Below are 21,840 nucleotides of genomic sequence, written 5' to 3'. Positions count from 1 at the left end.
GGGATAATTGTTAATGATTTTAAAGTTTCAGGGGATTTTTAAGGATAATTTTAATTGATCGGCCTGTTTAAATATTTCTTTTTAATTCGGCTTTTAATTATTGTATTTGTATTGTAGTTTTTATGAGGCTGTTAGCCGCCCTGAGTCCCATGAGGAGAAGGGCGGGGTATAAATTAAATTATAAATAAATAAATAAATATAAATCCTTTCATTCCTTACCTGTCAGTTAGAACTGAAGAAGCTTCTTGGATGAGAAGCGAAAGGTTTTCAAAGGGAAAAAAACAAGGAGGTCCAGTAGCCTTTTGGAAAAAGCACCTTTGGAATAGAATTGCTAGGTTCACACAGCACACTGAACCAAAGCTGCCTAATAGGATTGGCAGCCCTTACAAGGACTCCCAATTCCAACTGGGATTCGATACCAAAATGGTACTTCAAAGTGCAGCTACCATACTGTCTCATGGTTGCTTTCAGAGTGGCTGACAGATGTAATGTTTCTGGCCTAGCAACTCTAAAGTTCTCTTTTGTGACTAAAACTAAAATGCTATGACCCTGCTATCGTTTTAGCCTATTCCAATGTGTAAATTCAATTTAGACAGTTGCTAAATCTGTCTGCATCAGTCCTAGTCTATTTGCCTTACCAATTTCCACAGTGTTTTCCGTTTCTGTTGTCTCCAATCCATCCATGCTGTCTTCATCCTCCACCGTAGGTTTTCCTCTATTTCGAGGCCTATAAGAGGAAAGAAAAACACAATTTATAATATTAGAAAAAAAAGCACAAAATTACCCAGGAAATTGTTTTGCTCATTACAGTAATAAATTTTCTTAAACATAAAACATTAAATCTTACCAAGACTAATGGATAAAATGTACAATACAGAGAAATGTCAAGGTATACATTTTCTATTTGCTCCTAATGTAACATCAGAAGCAAATAAACTACTAGTCATACGACCATAACTGAGCCCAAAATGTCTGTTGCAAAGTGAGACAGTTGTTAAGTGACTTTTGCCCCATTTTATGATCTTTTGTGCCACAGTTGTTAAGTGAATCACTACAGTCATTCAGTTAGTAAACACGGTCGTTAAATGAATCTGGCTTCCCCATTGACTTTGCTTGTCAGAAGGTTGCAAAAGGGGATCACGTGACCCCGGGATGCTGTGACTGTCATAAATATGAGCCAGTTGCCAAGCGTCTGAATTTTTATCACCTGACCAAGAGGTGCTACAACGATCATAGATCATAAGAATGAAAACTGGTCATAAATCACTTTTTTCAGTGCCGTTGTAGCTATGAATGGTCACTAAATAAACTGTTGTAAATTGAGGACTACCTGTACTTTAATAAAAGAATCTGGATCCTAAAGGGGATCTCCTCCTTTAAATAGTAATGAACAAATCTTTTTAACAGATCTCTCGATTCTAAATAATGTTGTGATCTAAACTAACTAAGTATTTATCTTTGGATCTTGGCCACATTTTAAACTTCAAAATAAGACTGTAACAATTTTATTTGATGAATAAAATATAAAATCTTTGGGTCAATTATTAACAATACAAAGTTTAATCCAGCAATAGCACAACACCCAGTCACTTCTCAGAGATGTGCAGCTACTATATATAAATATGATTAATAAATAAAAGTAGAATCTGTATTGTTTTGATACAAACATAATATAGCACTTTTGTGCATATGCAGCTGAGATTGCTTGTTCTAAATTTACAGCAAACAAAAATATTTACTTATATGTATAGATTATAAACATGAAAAGATTGAAAAGATTATAAACTTGAAAAGCTTTCAACTGATAATAGGTCTAAAATCTGAAACTTTGCAAAATTACTGGAGACTGTAGGAAAAGTGGTGGGGTAAACATCAAAGTCTAAAGGGCAAAAACAGAAAAGACACACAAATATACTTTCCATTATTTAGATTAATTCAACAGTTATCTGATATTTTCACTGGTATATTAATTTTATAATAATTCTGCAGTTAAAATATTGATGTCAATTATTTGTGACAGTAATAGAATGAAAATGATCATTACAATGCTTGGTGTTTGATGTGCCTTCATCTGTAGCTGATTTTCATTTTTATTTTTATGCAATATACACTCATGAAGCGGGTATGATGATGAAAGTAAGTTCCTTTAACATAAAGAATTTAACAGCCAACCTTTTAAAAATAATCTCTGAGAGGTCCAGTAAACATGACAAAAAATCTTTTGGTGGATGTGTCATCTTAATATAAAAATCCGTATGCTCATTTCCCATTATGGTTCCTTTCTTTTCTTTTTAAATTTCACGATTTTTTCTTTATAAATTACTTTGTATCATGTTAGTGGAGCGCAGTAGCTCACATGGCTGGGATGCTGGGGTGACGATTGGCAGGCTTGCCATGTGATGGGGGGGTAAACTCCCATCACTTTTCCAGCTCCTGCTAAAGCAGCAGTTCAATAGCAGGCGACCACAAGTAGATAGATGGGTACCACTTTGGTGGGCAGCTTAATGGGGACATGAAAGGAATCCGCAACTAGGTGCCCCTCGGGCAATAATGATGTCACCAGCTAATTCTTTCAATCTGGAAGCACTTTGGTGCTCCCAATACGACTGTAGAATCATGCACTGTATGGGAACATACTCTAGAACACGGGTGTCAAACTTGCAACGTCACATGATGTGTCACGACATATCTTGACTTTTTTCCATTGCCGGCAATGGGGTGGGTGCGGTTTTGGCGTGACGCATCCAGCCCATGGGCCGGCAGTTTGACACCCTTGCTCTAGAGGATAGACCTGAAAAAAACTTAATTTGAATTTAATGATTTTTCCCTTCTATTGCATTTAAAATTACAAATGGATAACATTTTTGGATTTCTCAGTTGTCTATAGGCTTTTAGATTTGGAAAATGATTCTATTAAAATGACTATTTGTTTTCAGTCTAAGAATCCATAATATTAAATCTATATGACATGTAAATGCTATTGGGGGGAAAATAATACAAATATTTAAGGCTTATGCAGTACATTATATGAAAATTGTACAGTTGTATACTGCATATTAAAATATGTTTCTTAATGCTTCTATCAATTTATCTAGAACAAAATTAAACTATCATGGTCTATTTACACATGCTTTATGGTTGATGTGACCTTTTATATGTATTTTTTCTCCTCTATCTTGCTAGTTTTGATCAGGGGAAAAATTTTATTACATAGTCTGCAGTTAACAGTTGTATGTATTTGAAAAAAAATCTTATGTAGCACTCTTATAAAAGAGTCTTTCACTTGAGGCCTTTGAAGTTCCTTTGTGTTCAGTACAATTTATTAAGGTAGGTGTGATGCTTGTAACCCTTCATGCTCTAAACACAGGATCCAATGTAAATACTTTCTTGTTTTAAGCAGTAGAGAAATCTGTGCAACACCAATAGGTAGTTCCAGATCAGTTACAAGTTTTTTGCAATCATGAAAGATAATGAAATCATGAGAGAATATTAGGTCATTATTGCTGTGAACATTATTCAAATCCAGGAAAATATTGCTATTTTAAGAATCAAATCAATAGACTCAACTTAATTCTTCCGGTAAACTTAACGATCAATCTTGATTCAGAGAAAAGTGAAAATTGTATTCATATGAGAAGGAAGAAAGAAGATATATTCCAAAAGTTACAATCATATCCTGTACCTTGGGGATAATATGTCAAGATACATAACTGAAAATATTCAGTCAAAATTATGAAGACCACACTGATGTGTCTCCTATTTTTCTATTTCCTCATTGTAAAAATTTACACCATGGTAGTAATTGGCAGGGACAAAATTATATAGCAATTAGGGCATGACAGCAAAAGCAAACAAGTACTGAAGGTAACAAGCAGGTAATTATCACAGCAGCTTGAAAGGGGCATAATCAAACCAAGTGACATCATTCCACCTACATAATAAATGTGAAGTCCCTTTATGTCCAATGCAACTTTTACACATAGCTGGTAGTGGAACCAGTCTATTTTCCATGTATAACTCCTTTGACATATCCTTGTGTTAAGCTGAGAGAACGTTTCTGACATCAATGTTTCAAATATAAAATAATATATTTAATAGAAATACAGGTTTACAGATTGATATTTAATATTTGCATTAAATATTAAAATACTATATTTCTATCTTTTTATCACACTAAAAGGTAACTACAAGGATTTTAAAGTAGCTCCTGATCATATTTTAATACTACATCCACTTCTTTTAATAGGCAGTGCATGAAAACAGTTCAATTGACTTTTCCTCATTTTAATGTCTAAGAATACATTTATATCTAATGAAAATTGTTCCAAATCCTCTGAAGAGTTGTTATATTATGGTGTATAGCTTATTCACAAAGGATTTTTCAAAACCCCTGTGAGATATAATTATACAGTCCTTTTACAATTTTAAGCACAAGACGTTCCTACAATAATAATAATAATAATAATAATAATAATAATAATAATAATAATAATAATAATAATAATTTAATTTATATACCGCCCTTCTCCCGCAGGACTCAGGGCGGTGCACAGCATATTAAAACAAATACAAATACAAAATACAAAAAATATAAACCCCTATAAAACCAAATTAAAAACCAAATATTTGAAGCTGTATTTCCTATTAAAATTATTCTTAAAATCATCCCTAAGTAAAATCCTCCCTAGGTCAGGCCCGCTTGCTGGAAAAGCCATGTCTTGAGGGCGCGGCGGAAAGTAAGGAGATCCGGAATCGTCCGGATCTCGGGGGGTAGTTCGTTCCAGAGGGTGGGGGCACCCACAGAGAAGGCCCTCCCCCTGGGGGTCGNTCGCCAGCCGACATTGTTTGGCCGACGGCACCCTGAGGAGACCCACTCTGTGGGAGCGTACCGGTCTATGGGAGGAAATCTGTGGCAGAAGGCGGTCTCGGAGGTAACCAGGTCCGATGCCATGGAGCGTTTTAAAGGTGGTAACTAACACCTTAAAGCGCACTCGGAAGACCACTGGTAACCAGTGCAGCTCGCGCAAGAGCGGTGTTACATGGGAGCGACGAGTCCCTCCCAACACCGCCCGCGCGGCCGCATTCTGGACCAGTTGAAGTCTCCGGGTGCTCCTCAAAGGGAGCCCCATGTAAAGAGCATTACAGTAGTCCAGGCGGGAGGTGACGAGAGCTTGAGTGACTGTGCGCAGAGCGTCCCGGTCCAGAAAAGGACGCAACTGGTAAATCAGGCGGACCTGATAGAACGCCCCCCTGGTCACAGCCGACAAATGGTCTTCCAGTGTCAGCCGTGGATCCAGGAGGACACCCAAGTTGCGTGCCTTCTCTGAGGGGGCCAAAATTTCGCCCCCTATAGTCAGCGATGGAGTCAGCTGACTATGCCGAGGCGCCGGCAACCACAGCCACTCGGTCTTGGAAGGGTTGAGCCTGAGTCTGTTCCTCCCCATCCCTATACTCTATCCTGTTTCCATTATGGAATAAAGTCTTATTCCCAAGTACTGCTGCTGGCCAATTTTTGTTAAATACCATGTTTTCCCGAAAGTAAGCCCCACCCCAAAAATAAGCCCTAGTTTTGGGGCAAGGTACATTACCTAAAAATCAAGCTAGGGTGGGGGGAGCTGCCCTATGTGCCCGCAACCACTTACCTTGCAGCCAGATCTCTTCTCGTCGGCCCACTTCTTCTCAGGCATCCACAGGCCTGCATTCTGCAGTCAGACCTTTTCGGAAGGCCACTGCAGCTGAGAACTGAGCTATGGATTGAATCCATTGCTCGGTTCTCGGCTGCAGAGGCCTTCCCAGAAGGCCTGACTGTGAAATGCAGGCCCGAGCTCCATTCTGAACTACAGAATGAAGCTTCTCCTTCAGCCGCAGAAAAAGTGGCCGGCTGGGCAGGACTGTCGGTGCTGGAGGTGAGTGAAAAAGCTACCCACCGAAAATAAGATCTGGTGCCTCTTTTGGAGGCAAAAAAAAAAAAAAGACCGGGGAAACACGGTATGTCATAACTGCAGTAAACAACAGTAGACAATCTAAAGAAATTCTTTTTTAAGCAAAATGCTAGCTTCAGCTCAAAAGTTTCTTGTTAAGATAGCTGAAAGAAGTTTCTTTACTTCTTTTTCCTAGGTACTTGGAGCAAGTCACAACTTACAATGTTGCTTAGTAACAAAGAGAACCAATAAGTCCTATTTTAATCTTGGGCTTTGAACACCAGCCTAAGCAATTTATTCGAAATAAGAGCAAGCTACTTGAAAACTCTCATCTGCAGTGTGGGTGCATATTCTGCCTTCAGACCTGATACATCCGTCCTTTCAGTTTAATAGTTCTTATATTCCTCCACCTCAGACTCCCATTTTTCCCACATGTTCTGGAAAAAAGTCATTCAATCCCTTGAAAGCGGGGATATATTATCAGTTTTGTTTTGTTCTGTTCTGTCAAAGACATATTTATGGAAGATTCTAAGCAAGACTTGAAGCTTTTCTAAATTATTGGTTTAACATTTAAAAAAATACATTTTAAAGATACTGTATTTAACTACACAGTGACCCAAAATATATCTCCAATCAACCATAAAGGATTTGGAATGGCCTATACAGTAGCGATTAATTATGTGCCGTCATATTTGAATATTAATAAAATCTATGGAAGGACACCAAACGTGCAGCATATGTAGCAAAACCTAAAAATATTTTGAACTAGAAAAGTTCTGTAAGGAAAAGTGGGAGGAGGGGATCCAAAAGTAATTCTATATTACAGGAAACATTTGGATGGTATTATTTCTGCTCCCTGAGGTTACTGTAAAGGGTACTTGACTGACAAGGTGTCCAAACATTTGCACACATCGCAGGTTATTTTGAAACTGTATACAACTATACATACCTAGTAACCAAATATTCAAATTATCAGAATTTGTTTTTAACTTTGTATCATTTCAAGATAATTTCAACTTCTTTTCATTCAGGATTCCACTGAAAGGTACAATTTAAGGACACCTACATTTTTATTTATAAATTCAATATAGTAAAGTCTATGATTTCTAAATCTTCCACGAATATTAGTAGTTACCCATTTGGTTGACAACACTTGGATACACTATTCAGTTGGCATATTTATAAACCATTCAATTAACTCTGTTTTCCTTTTTTTTCCACTACAGATTTTAAAATGAGAATTCTACCTTTCTGGAAACATAATTACTGAGAGCTAATTCACACAGTCTTGAAAGCAAACTGAAGTACACATTAGAGTGAAAAGGTTACCCCTTAAAAACTAGTTTTCAAGGCTTTTTTAAATACAAGCTAGGATTTTAAGGTATCATCACAAAGCTGCTGAAAACTACTCCAGTGGAAGTTAACTTATTATTCCTTTTAGTATGGTTTGGGTTCAACTATTTTTTAAATAATATTTATCATTCTTAAAATAACAACTGAAAAAAGCAAATGAAATAAAACACATATATACATACATAAAAAATACATAATGTTCTCTAAACAAGTAAAAAAAACAGAAAAATGAAAGAAATATAAAGTATAATATGTTATGGTGAACAGTTGCAAACCCATATATAATTATCTAATGAAAACCTATGCAAATATATCCTAATACTCAAAAGTATTATATTCTGTGTAAATGAATCCTTTATTTCATTGTAATTATCCATACAAAGTTTACCTCTATAAGCAATCCACCCATGAACAGCATGTGTAACCAACTCTTCAATCTATTGAGTAAATGGGGCCACACATTTATCTTTGCAATCAGTCTTTCAGCTATAGTAAGGGCATAGAGAATCCATGTCTGGTATGGATTCAATGACAACAAATTTTGAAATAACTGTGGTTTAATAACTGTTTTGGTAAACATAAATAGAACTGTGGTTTAATAACTGTTTTGGTAAACATAAATAGAACTAGATAATGCTGTAAACTCTAATGCTGATTTATACTGTGTAACAGTCTTCATTACAATTATTTACATAAACTAAAAAACCCTGCATCACAAGGAATTAATGAATTTATTATTACATAAAATTGTGTAGTCTGAAAACCATTAAAGTTTTGGAGTCTTTCAAAGTTACACTTCATTGGCTATTTAACCTAGAAATTGTAACATGTTAAATTATTGTAAAATAGGGTTCCTCCAAATGAAGATTATGTGCCAGATTAAAATTATCTTTGGACCTCTCTGAAAAAAACTGAGAGTAGGTCCATTCAAATTCTGGGGTGCCCTAGGGCTCTGTTCTGGGCCCAGTGCTCTTCAACATCTTCATCAACGATTTGGATGAGGGGATAGATGGGGAACTCATCAAATTTGCAGATGACACCAAGCTGGCAGGAATAGCCAACACTCCAGAAGACAGGCTTAAGATACAGGAGGACCTGGACAGACTTGAACACTGGACGCTATCCAACAAAATGAAATTCAATTGTGAAAAAAGTAAGGTTCTACATTTAGGCAAGAAAAACCAAATGTACAGGTATAGTATAGGGGGTACCTTGCTCAATAGTAGTAACTGTGAGAAGGGTCTCGGAGTCCTACTGGACAATCCCTTAAATATGAGCCAGCAGTGTGCTGCAGCTGCCAAAAAAGCCAACACAGTGCTAGGCTGCATTAACAGAGGGATAGAATCAAGATCACATGAAATGTTAATACCACATTACAATGCCTTGATAAGGCCACATTTGGAATACTGCATCCAGTTTTGGTAACCATGATGTAAAAAAGATGTTGAGACTCTAGAAAGAATACAGAGAAGAGCAACAAAGATGATCAGGGGACTGGAGGCCAAAACATATAAAGAACGGTTGCTGGAATTGGGTATGTCTAGTTTAATCAAGAGAAGGACGAGGGAGGACATGATAGCAGTCTTCCAATATCTCAGGGGCTGCCACAAAGAAGAGGGAGTCAAGCTATTTTCAACACCTAGCTTACTTTAGTTTAAGTCTCTCAGAATCAATCAGCTAGTTTAAAAAGTGCACACAAGACATGATGGAAGCCTTAAACACAACCACTGATTGTCCACGGCAAAGCCTTTACATGCATATAGAGTATACAAACACACACAGAGTTTATACTCCAAGCATTCTCCTGCTGCCCTCCCAAGATACTTGGTTGGTCTCTTGATAGTCTTGAAAAGCAATTATGTTTATATAATGTAGTTTTCTCCAGTCTGAGATCTATTCTGGTTTATAGATATTTTAGAGCAGGCATGTCTAGTCCACAGCCCTAGACAGCTAGTAATCTGGCCCCACAAAATTATAAACCTTTTAATATTATTGTGTGTGTATGTGTGTGTGTGCACACACACACACACATATACACACTATGTATTTTGTATGTGGCTCAGGACAATTCCTCTTCATTCAATGCAGCCTAGGCAAGCCAAAAGGTTAGATGCTTACTTCAGAGTGTTTAGGACAGGGGTGGGGAACCTTGGCTCTTTTATGACTCGTGGACTTCAACTCCCAGAATTCCTGAGCCAGCTGTGCCAGCTGAATTCTGGCAGTTGAAGTCCACGAGTCATAGAAGAGCCAAGGTTCCCCACCCCTGTCCTAAACACTCTGAAGTAAGCATCTAACCTTTTGGCTTGCCTAGGCTGCATTGAATGAAGAGGAATTGTCCTGAGCCACATACAAAATATATACCCCTGGTTTAGGAGCACAAAAATAGCACCTGGTGATACATCTTCAGACAGCTAAGATTTTCTCACGATTACACAGTTGTTTTATAGTGTTGCCAACAAGTAGTATGTTTGCACTCTCATGAGTTTTGAAGCACTTTTTGGAAATCCAAGCACTGCACATCCTGGAAGGACTAGCAATTGCTACCTCTGACATTCAGAATGCATGCTGTCACTGAACTATGTTACCTTTCCTTGCATTTATACATGTGGAAAGAGCAATTAAAGTCATAGTTTTGCTGTACACAATGTCATTTCTTGATTCTCTCCACTTCCTAATGTGTCTTATAAAACTACCACTTTTAAGTGAGACAAACATTCGTACAATTAAACTTCATTATTTTAATATGCTTCTTTTCCCCAAAAAAGTATCAGTCATATGACATCTCTACTAACCAAATGATTAGAAGCTTATTTGCTTTAGACAATGATTTATTTGTGCAATTATTTTTAGACTGCCAATTTTATAAGGGCACTTTATAATACTATTCTATAAAAACAACACAGAGCAATCTAGCTTAAAATAACTAGACAGGCAGTCCAAGTTATCTGTCTATATGAGGCAAAAGATCAAATTACAGATCACCTAATCAAAAGGGAAGTTTCTAGAAAAATCAAACTACAGCATTAAATTTTCAAAATATATATTTTTAAATATATCTATTATATATCTATTATATTCATAACAGTTAATCAAGCAAACATGTCTCTACAGCAATGTCTGACCAATTGATACTAATACCTGGATAATAATAAGCTAAGTATTTCTAAATCTTAACATTATTTTTACCATAGGCTTTTACAGATCCATCCTTCCTCTTTCTTCTACAAAGACTTCATAGAAAATTTTCTTCATAAAAATCCAATAATAGTTAACAAATCCCTGCCCACTAAAAGCTGCTAAATATGCAGAACATCTTTGTCTAACAGTCTTGGCTTTTTTGGACAATAAGAAGGCCTGAATTCATAGATATTTAATTGAATCACAGCTGTTTTGTCAGTGTACCACAAATCCTGTTATCTCACAACTAAGTTATAAAACACCTGCAATTTTAAATCTCACTGGTGAAATTTCATCTAAGCAGTGCCAAAATTTTTATTACAATTTCTCTAATTCTGCAGTCAAGCTTTATATTACAGATGAACAATCTCTTCTGACAATTTTCCAAACTCAGGGTTGTCTGTCTGTCAAAAGTTTCCAGTCAACTGCCATTTTCATACTGCCTTAGGTATAGTTTGATATCTCAAAAATAATCTGTAAATCTCTATCAATAAACATTTTCATAAAAAGCATTTTGTGCCATTCTGTAGGTAGCAACTGCTGTAAATGTAATGTCTATTTTGAATTTTATATTCATTTTACTTTCACCACTTTTTCTTTTAACTGAAAGTTCCTCTGAGCAGAGAATGGATGCAGCTGTTTGGAAAAAATCCAGCACATCAAATGTCAAACTGGCATAGATGGCAACATTTTTTCATTCTGCAATACAGTAATATAGAAGAATTAGCATTAAAATGTGAACAAGCAGTAACTAACTTTCCAATAGGGGTGTGTTTGATATATAAACTGAATATAATGCATCAGAACATATAAACGGGGACTGCACCATGCAACACCACAACTGTGTTCCCACAAGAGTCTATGCCAAAACTAAATGAATATTGCTTAGTGCCAGCTTTGCCTCCCCCCATGACCCCCTCCTCACCAGTAGCCCTCCTGGAAAAAAGTTGCCCCCGAGCGTGGCCCCACAAGAGTCTATGCCAAAACTAAATGAATATTGCTTAGTGCCAGTTTTGCCTCTCCCCGTGACCCCCTCCTCACCAGTAGCCCTCCTGGAGAAGAGTTGCCCCCAAGCGTGGCCCCACAAGAGTCTATGCCAAAATTAAATGAATATTGCTTAGTGCCAGCTTTGCCTCCCCCCGTGACCCCCTCCTCACCAGTAGCCCTCCTGGAGAAGAGTTGCCCCCGAGCATGGCCCACGTGGAGCAGTGCAGCCAAGGACATGGCAGCCAGATAGCGTAGACAAGACTCTGCCCTCACGCCCCATTATGCACAGTTGATGCTTCGGCGCGCAGGCAGAGGACGTGGCTGCCATGGCGCTGCTGGGCGATCTGCGGTGGGCCCTGGAGATGGTGAGTGGCCCTGTGGGCAGGCGGGGTGGGGGCGGGGGTAGATCGGGGGCGGGGCCAGTTTTTGGGCACTCAGTCTCTAAAAGATTTGCCATCACTGTTCTATAATATCCATTTTTTTCCTCTAGACAAGAATGCAACATATTAGAATAAATAAACCTATTTGTTTATGATTAGCTGTTCACCCACTGAACCTATATTCACAAAGAACCTTTCTTAAATATTAAATAAAAAAATCTTAGGAAGATTTTACTTCTGTCAAATAATATTACTATAGCATATTAATTTATTCTTAAAATCTTGTCCTCAATTACCTAACATCTTCCAAACTCCAACAGTGTTTTCTCTTTATGTTATTGAATACATAATTGTGCGACAAAATATATGTAATTTGCTACATTTACAATAAGTCTATCAGTAAATCAAAAAGAAAATGTCATACAATGTCAAAATAATATACTCACTTTATACTCATTTTTTTCTTAAAGAAAATTAAGTAGCAATGAATTGGCCACTTAGTAAGAAAAGCTAACTTAAATAGTACCTACTATTTAAACTACAAAGGTTGGTGCCATGTTGACTTTATGTAATGGCTAAGGATTAGATTAGATTTTTGTTTGTAAACTCATAAACTACCACATTTTTACTGTTCCACAGTATAAAAGCAAAACAAAAGCAACACCAATAAGTCTAAGGGAAAAAACAGTATTTGAAACTCATATTTTAAAGAATAAACTGACTAGATGTCAAGGTAATGTCATTTCTTCAACTGCTGTCGTATAATCTGGAAATAAGTTCTGCTGAATGACATGGTGTTGACTTTTGAAAATAAAGTGTAGAATTATCACATAAAATCCAAACAATAATTGTATAGAGTTTATTAATTACATTTTTATTGTAAAAATAACTTTGTGTAAAAACAACCACTTACACTGCTTTTTTTTTCAACAGGAAGGTGGCAAATGTAAACACAGGAAGTTTCTATGTGCCAAGCTGAAAACAGAAAATATCACCTGATACTGAATATTTTACATAAATTGTATTTTAAAAAATCACTAAGCTGTGATGCCAAATTTTTAAACAAAAGTAAATTGCCCTAGGCTGCTGTATTAAAAATATGTAGCAAGTGTTTTTGCTCTGTTAGAAAACTATTATATAATACACTTTAGCAGGACATCAATATAGCTGTAATAACTACTGCTGACTGAATAATATCTATATTCATTTAAAAAGTATTGAAAATAAAAATATTTTCAACAGTATCCCACTTTTCATTACTAGAATTCATCTTATTTTGCATTAAAATAATATAATACCTAGACAACTGCAAAATGCAATACTTAGCATTTTAATTTAGGCACATATTTTTTCACCTTTTTTTCCATACTGTATTGTGAAAATGTTTTGTCTTGCAACGCTCACAAAGATCCACCTGCTCCAATATAACTCAAGTGGGCAGAATTATATTGGAGAAATTAAAAAACATCTCCAAAATATTCAAAAATAAAACAAAATTAAGAGGTTTAAGTTATATTGACATGTAAACATGGTTATCAAAATATGTGTTATCTTTTGAAGGACTTGCAATGAACAGTATGATAAAGTTACTGGAGAAATTAACTGTGCGCACATTATGCAAAATTAATTGAATTTGTATTACATGTTGGATGGAATTTTCCTTTTCCTGACTATTAAGTTCACTGAAACAAAAGTTACATAACCAATTTTTTTCAGGGATGACCTATTCCTAAAGAAAACTTATTATAATTTTAAAATGGCTTCAACCCGACCCCGGCCTATTCATCAATATAGCAGGTAAGATTGATGAACAGCATAAAAGAGTTTTTCAGCATTCCAGATAGGTGGACAGCGGACTTTTACACATTTCTGACATCTTTTCTTTTCACTTGACTGGAAGGAATTCACTAAAGAATGCTGAACGGATATTGTTGTAACTATTCCCACGATCAGCAGAGACAACAAACAGCTTGGCAATAATCAAAGGTTTGATCTAATCCTTCTGATAACTTTCCAGGACAGGTTGGATCCTACTGGATTTCTTTCTTTCATTTAAAACCTACAACCGTACCCAGGGCACTGTAACACGGCCTGCCATACAGAGCCCGAGGCTCCTGTCATATTCAGCCCTCCAATACAAAGAAGTTAATGACAAGGATACTCACCGACGTCCAATTCAGTCTGCCTAACATTATGCACAGCCTGGATCTTCTCACCAAAACCCTCTGGAAGAACAAAGAGGCTGGCACCCGTACCCAAAGCTAACAATCCGACAGAAGTTATTTATACATATTAGAATCCAAACTCGGCGTCGTACGGAGAAAAACAAATTGCTCCATACTCCACTGGATCAGCCATATTACTCTTCCAAATCAAGCAGCGCTCCACTTTTCCGGCTACTTCGCTAAGCAGCCTCAGCGAAGCCAAGCGGTCGGCGCTCCTCTGTCTCGTTTAAACCCCCATAGCAGGCGCTGATCGGGGAAGGGGTCTGCAAGCCCCCGAACCGCCTCCGAACTTTGGCTCTTACGGCGGCCCCCTCCAACCACAGACTAAAGCTGTCGGAGGAGGAGAAAGGGGGGAGGGATGAGAGAGAGCGAGAGAGAGCAAGTGTGTGTGTGTGTGTGTGTGTGTGTGTGTGGTGGTGGGGGGGGGGGAAGAATGGGGAAAGTAGATCCGACTCTTCCGAGCAATGCAAAAAACACGGACTGGATTCGCTCAAGCAACCGGAATAGCCAGCCAGTCTCAGAGACACTTATGGTCTCTGCCTTAACTCTTTACCGGCCGGTTGAAAACATGAGGAAGGAGCCGACTGGCCTTATATTAGCCAATCATTTCCACTAAGGCCTCCTCAGATATAGCGGAAGAGAAATGTGGGAAGGCATCAAAAGGAGGATGAGCCGCCCAGGATACGCCTGGGGCCCTCCTCTTACTTGAACTTCCTAAAGGTTGCTAACAATCTCATCCTTGGGAAGAAAATGTCTCCTCAGTTCCATAAATTCCGATGGCAAATTATTCTATAAAGGTGTATTTTTGTAAATAGTTATGGAGGGAGGCAAGAAGGAACTTATTCTCCCTTCCTAGGTAACTACTTCTCTAAGAAAACAAAACATTTCCAACATCAGGCAATAGCTCCCTTGCTTACAGCGTAGGTTATTTTAACAGAAAGCTACATACAGTTTTAAACTAAACAGTTTCCATTCAAGCATATACTCCACAGTTGATACCATTTCCTTATTTTTTGTCCCTTTTCCAGCCCCTTCACTGGCTTTGGCCAAAACAACATTCAGCTGAACAGAAACAAAGGAAGCATTATGTAACTTACTTTACACGAGTTTGTCTTCTAAAAATAACAGGTCCTCATCCAAATACATCATTAAAAACTAACCAAGTTGGCTCCTTACGCCACAAACTAAACTGGGGGCTCTCCTTTTCCGTGTTTCAACTGATGTCTACCAAATTAGTAAACAGCTTCCTATATTCTATAGCAGTGGTTCTCAACCTATGGGTTGGGACCCCATTTGGGGTCGATCGACCATTTCATGGGGGTCGCCAAGCAAGGCTGTCCGCCATTTTTTTTCTCCGCCATTTTTTCCCCTTTTCCGGCGGGTGCCTTACCTCCCTTGGGCTGGGCCGCTTGCCAGCTCTGTCTCTGCCGCTTGCCAGCTATGCCTCGGCCGGCGCAGGGGGCAGAACCACGCATGCGCGGCGCTCCCGGGCAGGGAAAGTCCTCGACTTACGACCGGTTGGGTAGTCCTTGACTTATGACCGGTTTAGTCCTCGACTTACGACCGGTTTAGTCCTCGACTTATGACCGGTTGGGGTCGCGGCATTAAAAAGGTTGAGAACCACTGTTCTATAGGAATTGAGAGGAATAGATATTCTATAGGAATAGAGATAGATGGGGAACTCATCAAATTTGCAGATGACACCAAGCTGGCAGGAATAGCCAACACTCCAGAAGGCAGGCTTAAGATACAGGAGGACCTGGACAGACTTGAACACTGGGCGCTATCCAACAAAATGAAATTCAAATGTGAAAAAAGTAAGGTTCTACATTTAGGCAAGAAAAACCAAATGTACAGGTATAGTATAGGGGGTACCTTGCTCAATAGTAGTAACTGTGAGAAGGGTCTCGGAGTCCTACTGGACAATCCCTTAAATATGAGCCAGCAGTGTGCTGCAGCTGCCAAAAAAGCCAACACAGTGCTAGGCTGCATCAATAGAGGGATAGAATCAAGATCACGTGAAGTATTAATACCACTTTACACTGCCTTGGTAAGGCCACACTTGGAATACTGCATCCAGTTTTGGTCACCACGATGTAAAAAAGATGCTGAGACCCTAGAAAGAGTGCAGAGAAGAGCTCTCTACATGGGGCTCCCTCAAAGGAGCACCCGGAGGCTTCAAATGGTCCAGAATGCGGCCGCGCGGGCGGTGTTGGGAGGGACTCGTCGCTCCCATGTGACACCGCTACTGCGCGAGCTGCACTGGTTGCCAGTGGCCTTCCGGGTGCGCTTTAAGGTGTTAGTTACCACCTTTAAAGCGCTTCATGGCATAGGACNGACCTGACCTAGGGAGGATTTTATTTGGGGTTTATCTTTTAACAATTTGACAGAGACACAACTTTAAAATTTGATTTAATTCGGTTTTATCGGGGGGGAATGTATTTATGTTTTGTTTTAAATATGTTGTGCGCCGCCCTGAGTCCCGTTGGGAGAAGGGCGGCATATAAATTAAATTTATTATTATTATTATTATTAACAAAGATGATCAGGGGACTGGAGGCTAAAACATATAAGGAACAGTTGCTGGAATTGGGTATGTCTAGTTTAAAGAAGAGAAGGACGAGGGGGTGACCTGTTGGCAGTCTTCCAGAATCTCAGGGGCTGCCACAAAGAAGAGGGAGTCAATCTATTCTCCAAAGCACCTGGAAGCAGGACAAGAAGCAACAGATAGAAACTAATCAAAGAGAGAAGCAATCTAGAACTAAGGAGGAATTTCCTGACAATTAGAACAATTAACCAGTGGAACAACCTGCCTCCAGAAGTTGTAAATGCGCTAACACTGGACGTTTTTAAGAAGAGATCGGACAACCATTTGTCTGAAACAGTATAAGGTTTCCTGCCTGAGCAGGGGGTTGGATTAGATAACCTCCAAGGTCTTTCCAACTATATCATCATCATCATCATCGTTTTCTTTTTAAATGAGAAGCTACATTGTCATCCAAAAATCTTCACTGGTTCCCCTCCCCTACTCATGACTTAACATAAATACAACTATGTCTCATATTTTCTCTCACCAAATTTGATACAATTTACATAGTCATTTTGAAATAAGCTTCTTTTTAGAAATTGAACTGCATATACATTTCAGAACAAATAAATACAAATAAAATAAGTGGGAATTGTGTAACAATGAAAATGAATACACTCATAAATATGTGTTGGACATCCCATAGAAATAACAGATAAAATTTTCTGTACTGCATATATACAAAGCTTCTGTGACAATTTTCATAGTGTCACCATTACTTATAATTACACCGTTTGTCCAATGTGACATTATGCCAAAAACATTTTTATAGGAAAAAAAGATGAGCAACCATCCCATACCGTGCACTGGTACCATATTCTAATTTGGCTCATGACATGAAGGTCACAATCTGGTGTTGTTTTATTACACTTGTGCAACTGTCATTGAACTCAATTTTAAAAGTTATTACTAGAACAGCAATCCAAAGAACCAGTAGATCTGAATAAATCAAACATGTTTATCTTAAAAAGCAAGACTCTGAAAGAGAAGTAAGAATATTGACATACAATGAATAAAATTAAAGTAAAACCTTTGTGGTATAAAATGCTCTGCTATTAATATTTTTAAATTGTGACAATGGGATAACAATGATAGATTGGTATAATGGAAGATTTGCCTCAAATATCTCAAGCTCATTTAATTCTATCATTGACTCCAAATGAATTTTAGAGCCTAGGACTGCAGAACTCGACCCAAGGGGATTAATAAAACAAAGCAGAATGATTTTCCAAAAGAAATAAGGGAAAGAAAAAATTAAAAAGAAAATTTCAGAGATGAAAAACGGAATTGATATAGCCAGAAACTTCTAAACCTCACAGTAATTACTATAGAACACAGTAGTAAGTTTCAGACTTCAAAACAAGATTTCCCTGAACAAGTTGAAAACATTTCTGGACATTCACATATTTTTTACTATTTTTAAGATAAGAAACTAAGACAAGGATCCACAGCAAACACAACCAGATATTACCCTTGATAATATTAGTCTTGCTTATGTACTGAATAGAGATCTTAATATTATAGTATTGTAGTGAAGAACAAGGCCGAGATTGTAAAGGTTGTAATTGTGAAAGCTTTTGAGGTTTTAATAAAAACTATTAATCTGAAAAGGTGGTACCAGACTTGATCTGATTCTTGTTACTATAAGCTAACACAGTTCTATACAGCTTCCAATTTAGTGGATCCAATCTCTGTCTAGATAGTGAGATAGCTGGTAACTGTAGTTTCACATTCCTGTTGCTGCTGCTGTACTATTAAGTCTGACTACGGGGTGGGGAATCACAATGTTAATTATGGAACAATAGACATCCAACAAATCTTTCTGCAACCTAGTTGGATGAAGCAAGGATGTCTTTTTTAGAGAGATTATCCCATTTTTGAGGTCCTGCAGCAATTTCAGTGGTAAGCCTGAACAGGGAAGTAGGGACAAATACTGATTTTTAAAAACATCTTATTTGTGACAGGAACCCTGTTTGGGAAAAATTAATAGAGTCTAAGAGTCTAAAACAACTTTCAGCTGCAGCTTACGTGATATAAAGATCTTAAAAATATTCTAATTGTACGTATCCTGGGTAACTCTAACTAGTTTCACTTAAAATATTTGCTTTCAGATTCAAACGATTCCATTTCCAAAAAAAGTATGAGCAATTTTTGTTGTAGATAGGAATGCAGAGATTTTGTTTGATTTGTTTTAGTCAGAAAACTTTGGTTTTATGTAAGGTGCTTTATGGGGTGGTCACTGGCCACATTAAAAATTCTTCTTCCTCATCAGAGGAAGGGCCAGTCTAATCTTTTCTGGCAGACTGTTCCAGAGAACTGGTGTTGCTATTAAAAAGCAGCATCTCCTTCCCTTGATTTCCAAAGGTGGGAAACTAGTAGCTTCTCCTGAGACATTGGTCCAATTCTAATCAGAGTATGCAGCCCTAGAGACATTCAGGTGCCAAGCCATGAAGAATGCAACTGCCTGAATGTTACATGGGCTGAAGAGACAGGCTAGGTGGACTGGTGGCCCTACTGACCAGGTGGATCACTTCTTGAGTTCCTTGAACTATTTCGGGATTGATCTGGAGTCCACATGTTAGATGAATCTTCCACTTCTAGAAACTCAGCTGGAGAAGACGGGAGAATTCATGATCTCCATAGAATGGCTTGCTCAGGTAATCTCTGGCTGACATATACGCTGGACTGAGTAATTAATTTGTAACTAGAACATGGGAGACATTACTGCTAGTCTTTGCTGTGGTCTGATCACTTCCTAGTCCAATTGTAATCGATTGCTAACGGAATCTACAAGGCTGTTAGGGTTATTAGTATCATCTGCCACAATGTCTGCTGGTCGGGGATGGGAGGGACAGTCTGGAAGGCACTTGGGGAATTTTCCAGATTATGGCATCCAGTTTGACAGCTGGTGGTTTAGAAGATCTCCAAGGTTCTGTTCAGAATATCTCTAAAGTTCTATTCTATTCTATTCCTATTCCTATTCCTATTCCTATTCCTATTCCTATTCCTATTCCTATTCCTATTCCTATTCCTATTCCTATTCCTATTCCATCTGTAGATTCAATCCATGCTTCCCTGGTTCCTGAATAAAGCTAGGAAAAAATTGGATCTGGGAAAATGGGACTTGAAGGAACTGTATATTAAGTCCTTTGTAGCAGCTTAAAGGGAAGATTCAGAGCAGGCAAATGTGTAGAGAGAAAGAGTTAGACTAGAGAATCTTGTAAACTGCATATCTGTACCCTGTTTCTTATTTTCAATTATAGATGGTATTCAACTTGCAACCAACTGTTTAATGACAGTTTGGAGTTACAGTGCCTCAGAAAGGGTGCTAAGCCAGCTAAGCACTTCTAGCCATCATAAAATGTCACACGCCCCACCCTCCCATAGGGTTACATGACTGCATTGTGGGTGTTTGGCAACCAGCTCATATTTACAACTGGTTCCAGTGTCCTGCAGTCACGTGAACATGATATACAACTTTTTGAGACCAAAATTTAAGGGTTCTGGCAAAAAAGTCCATTCAAAAGAATGGATTCGAACTTAGACCACATGATCAACAACCATGAGATATGATCTCACAACCATGTGATACAATTAATAACTGCTGTAAAAAATTGTAAAATTGGGTTTGGTCACATGGCTGCTTCTGATCTCAATGTGCTTGTAAGTGGAAGACTACCTGTAATTCATTAAAACAGAAAAAAGATAAAAGGCAATAGAGAGCCCCTAAGTGGTTTAAAGGAGAGGATGCTAATCTTTTATCTGAATCCACAAAGATGGTCTATTGTCCTAGTTTTACAATATTTTGAAAACTTCCACTTACATTCCCAGAATCCGGGAATACCATCATACCAGAGAATGTCACTTTTGTTTAGAACTTTCTCTCAATGTGCCCATTTTGCCCCGTGTTCCAATATTCCATTTCAAGGATCCAGCCATATGATACACTGGCAAAAGGAATTATCTGGACTCTTGAGTCAGGGCGTGGGCGTGGAACTTAAGTTACTTGATTACTTTGATGACCTTTTTTCAGAACATGGCTGAGGTCCTGGTCCTTCTTATTAGATCTCTCAGTGGCTTTAAAACCATTGACTATGGTACAGTTTCTGGACTGGCTGAAAAGGCTGGGGTTCCATTCCCTCTTGATTCTATAAATCAGACATGTCAAACACAAGGCCTGGGGGCCGGATGCGGCCCACGAAGTGGCTTCATGTGGCCCGCGAAGCCATCCTGGAAACAGTGAGGGAACGGCCCCCGCTGCCCTGGCCCTGGCCCAGGCCAGCCGGAAGCCAATGTACAATTTTGTGGTGGCATCTTGGCACTTGCCCTGGTGGACCATGCCTTGGCATTTGTCCCGGTCCCACCCCCTTCTGCCAGAGACCCTTAGATCTGTCCCACTCCTGCCCAGGCCCCCACAGGCACCCTTGACACGAATGATGTAAAACCGGCCACACCTATCCAATAGGCCACACCCACTCCATCCACGCCCACCCAGTAGGCTGCACCCACTCTGGCCACACCCACCCGGCCCCCCAAGGGCAACCGCAATGCTGATGCGGCCCTCAGTGAAATTGAGTTTGACATCCCTGCTATAAGTCAATAATTGAGGACAGGAGATGTACAGCTCAATCTCTTCTCCAGTTTAACACACATGAAGCCACTGGAAAAGTCATCTAGTGGATTGGGATGAGATATCATCATATACTTATGATAATCAATTCTATATCAGAACTCTTGGCATAGCAATCTTGCCCCCTGCCTGAAAGTTATTAAGTCCAGCTAGGGTAAAATAACCTTGAGTGAACTGAAGATGGGTTTACAACTGGATCACTGGAGTCCCATCAGCTCCAATGCTGTCACTTTATGGGGAAGTTCTCCCCCACCCCAATGAGAAACTTTACAATTCAGGGATCCTCTTGGATTCATGCTACTGATGGAAGGGCAATTGAGGTCATGGCCAGCAGGTTTGACATTTAAATTTATAAATCATATAATTTATTTGATGTGTCTGTTGCAGACCTACTGGAGTAGATAAATTTTGCCTAGACTACTGTTAAGCGTTCTATGTGGAACTTTCTTTGAAGACTATTCAGAAATGTAATTAGCTGAGAAAGCAGCAGTTTGCTTGCATTATGCATCAATTTTATGAGCCCCCCACATTCATACCAATAGGTTTCCAGCTGCAATGGAAAATATCTAATATTACTCTA

At 38.5% G+C, this 21,840-nt stretch overlaps 1 protein-coding gene across 1 annotated transcript in view; it reads right to left on the bottom strand.

Moving 5' to 3' along the window:
* The window catches only part of KMT2C (lysine methyltransferase 2C), a 162,981-nt gene that overhangs the window by 126,235 nt on the left and 14,906 nt on the right, over positions 1-21,840 (bottom strand). Inside the window, exon 2 of the mRNA XM_029282953.1 lies at positions 639-727. Within this exon, the coding sequence (XP_029138786.1) occupies positions 639-684 (46 nt within the window). The 5' untranslated portion in view covers positions 685-727. The remainder of the gene's footprint in view (positions 1-638; positions 728-21,840) is intronic.

Source organism: Protobothrops mucrosquamatus, unplaced genomic scaffold (genome assembly GCF_001527695.2).
Source record: "Protobothrops mucrosquamatus isolate PMUCROS unplaced genomic scaffold, P.Mucros_1.0 scaffold5, whole genome shotgun sequence".
In the NCBI taxonomy this organism is placed as follows: Eukaryota; Metazoa; Chordata; class Lepidosauria; order Squamata; family Viperidae; genus Protobothrops; species Protobothrops mucrosquamatus.
This window is presented reverse-complemented; position numbering and strand designations above follow the sequence as displayed.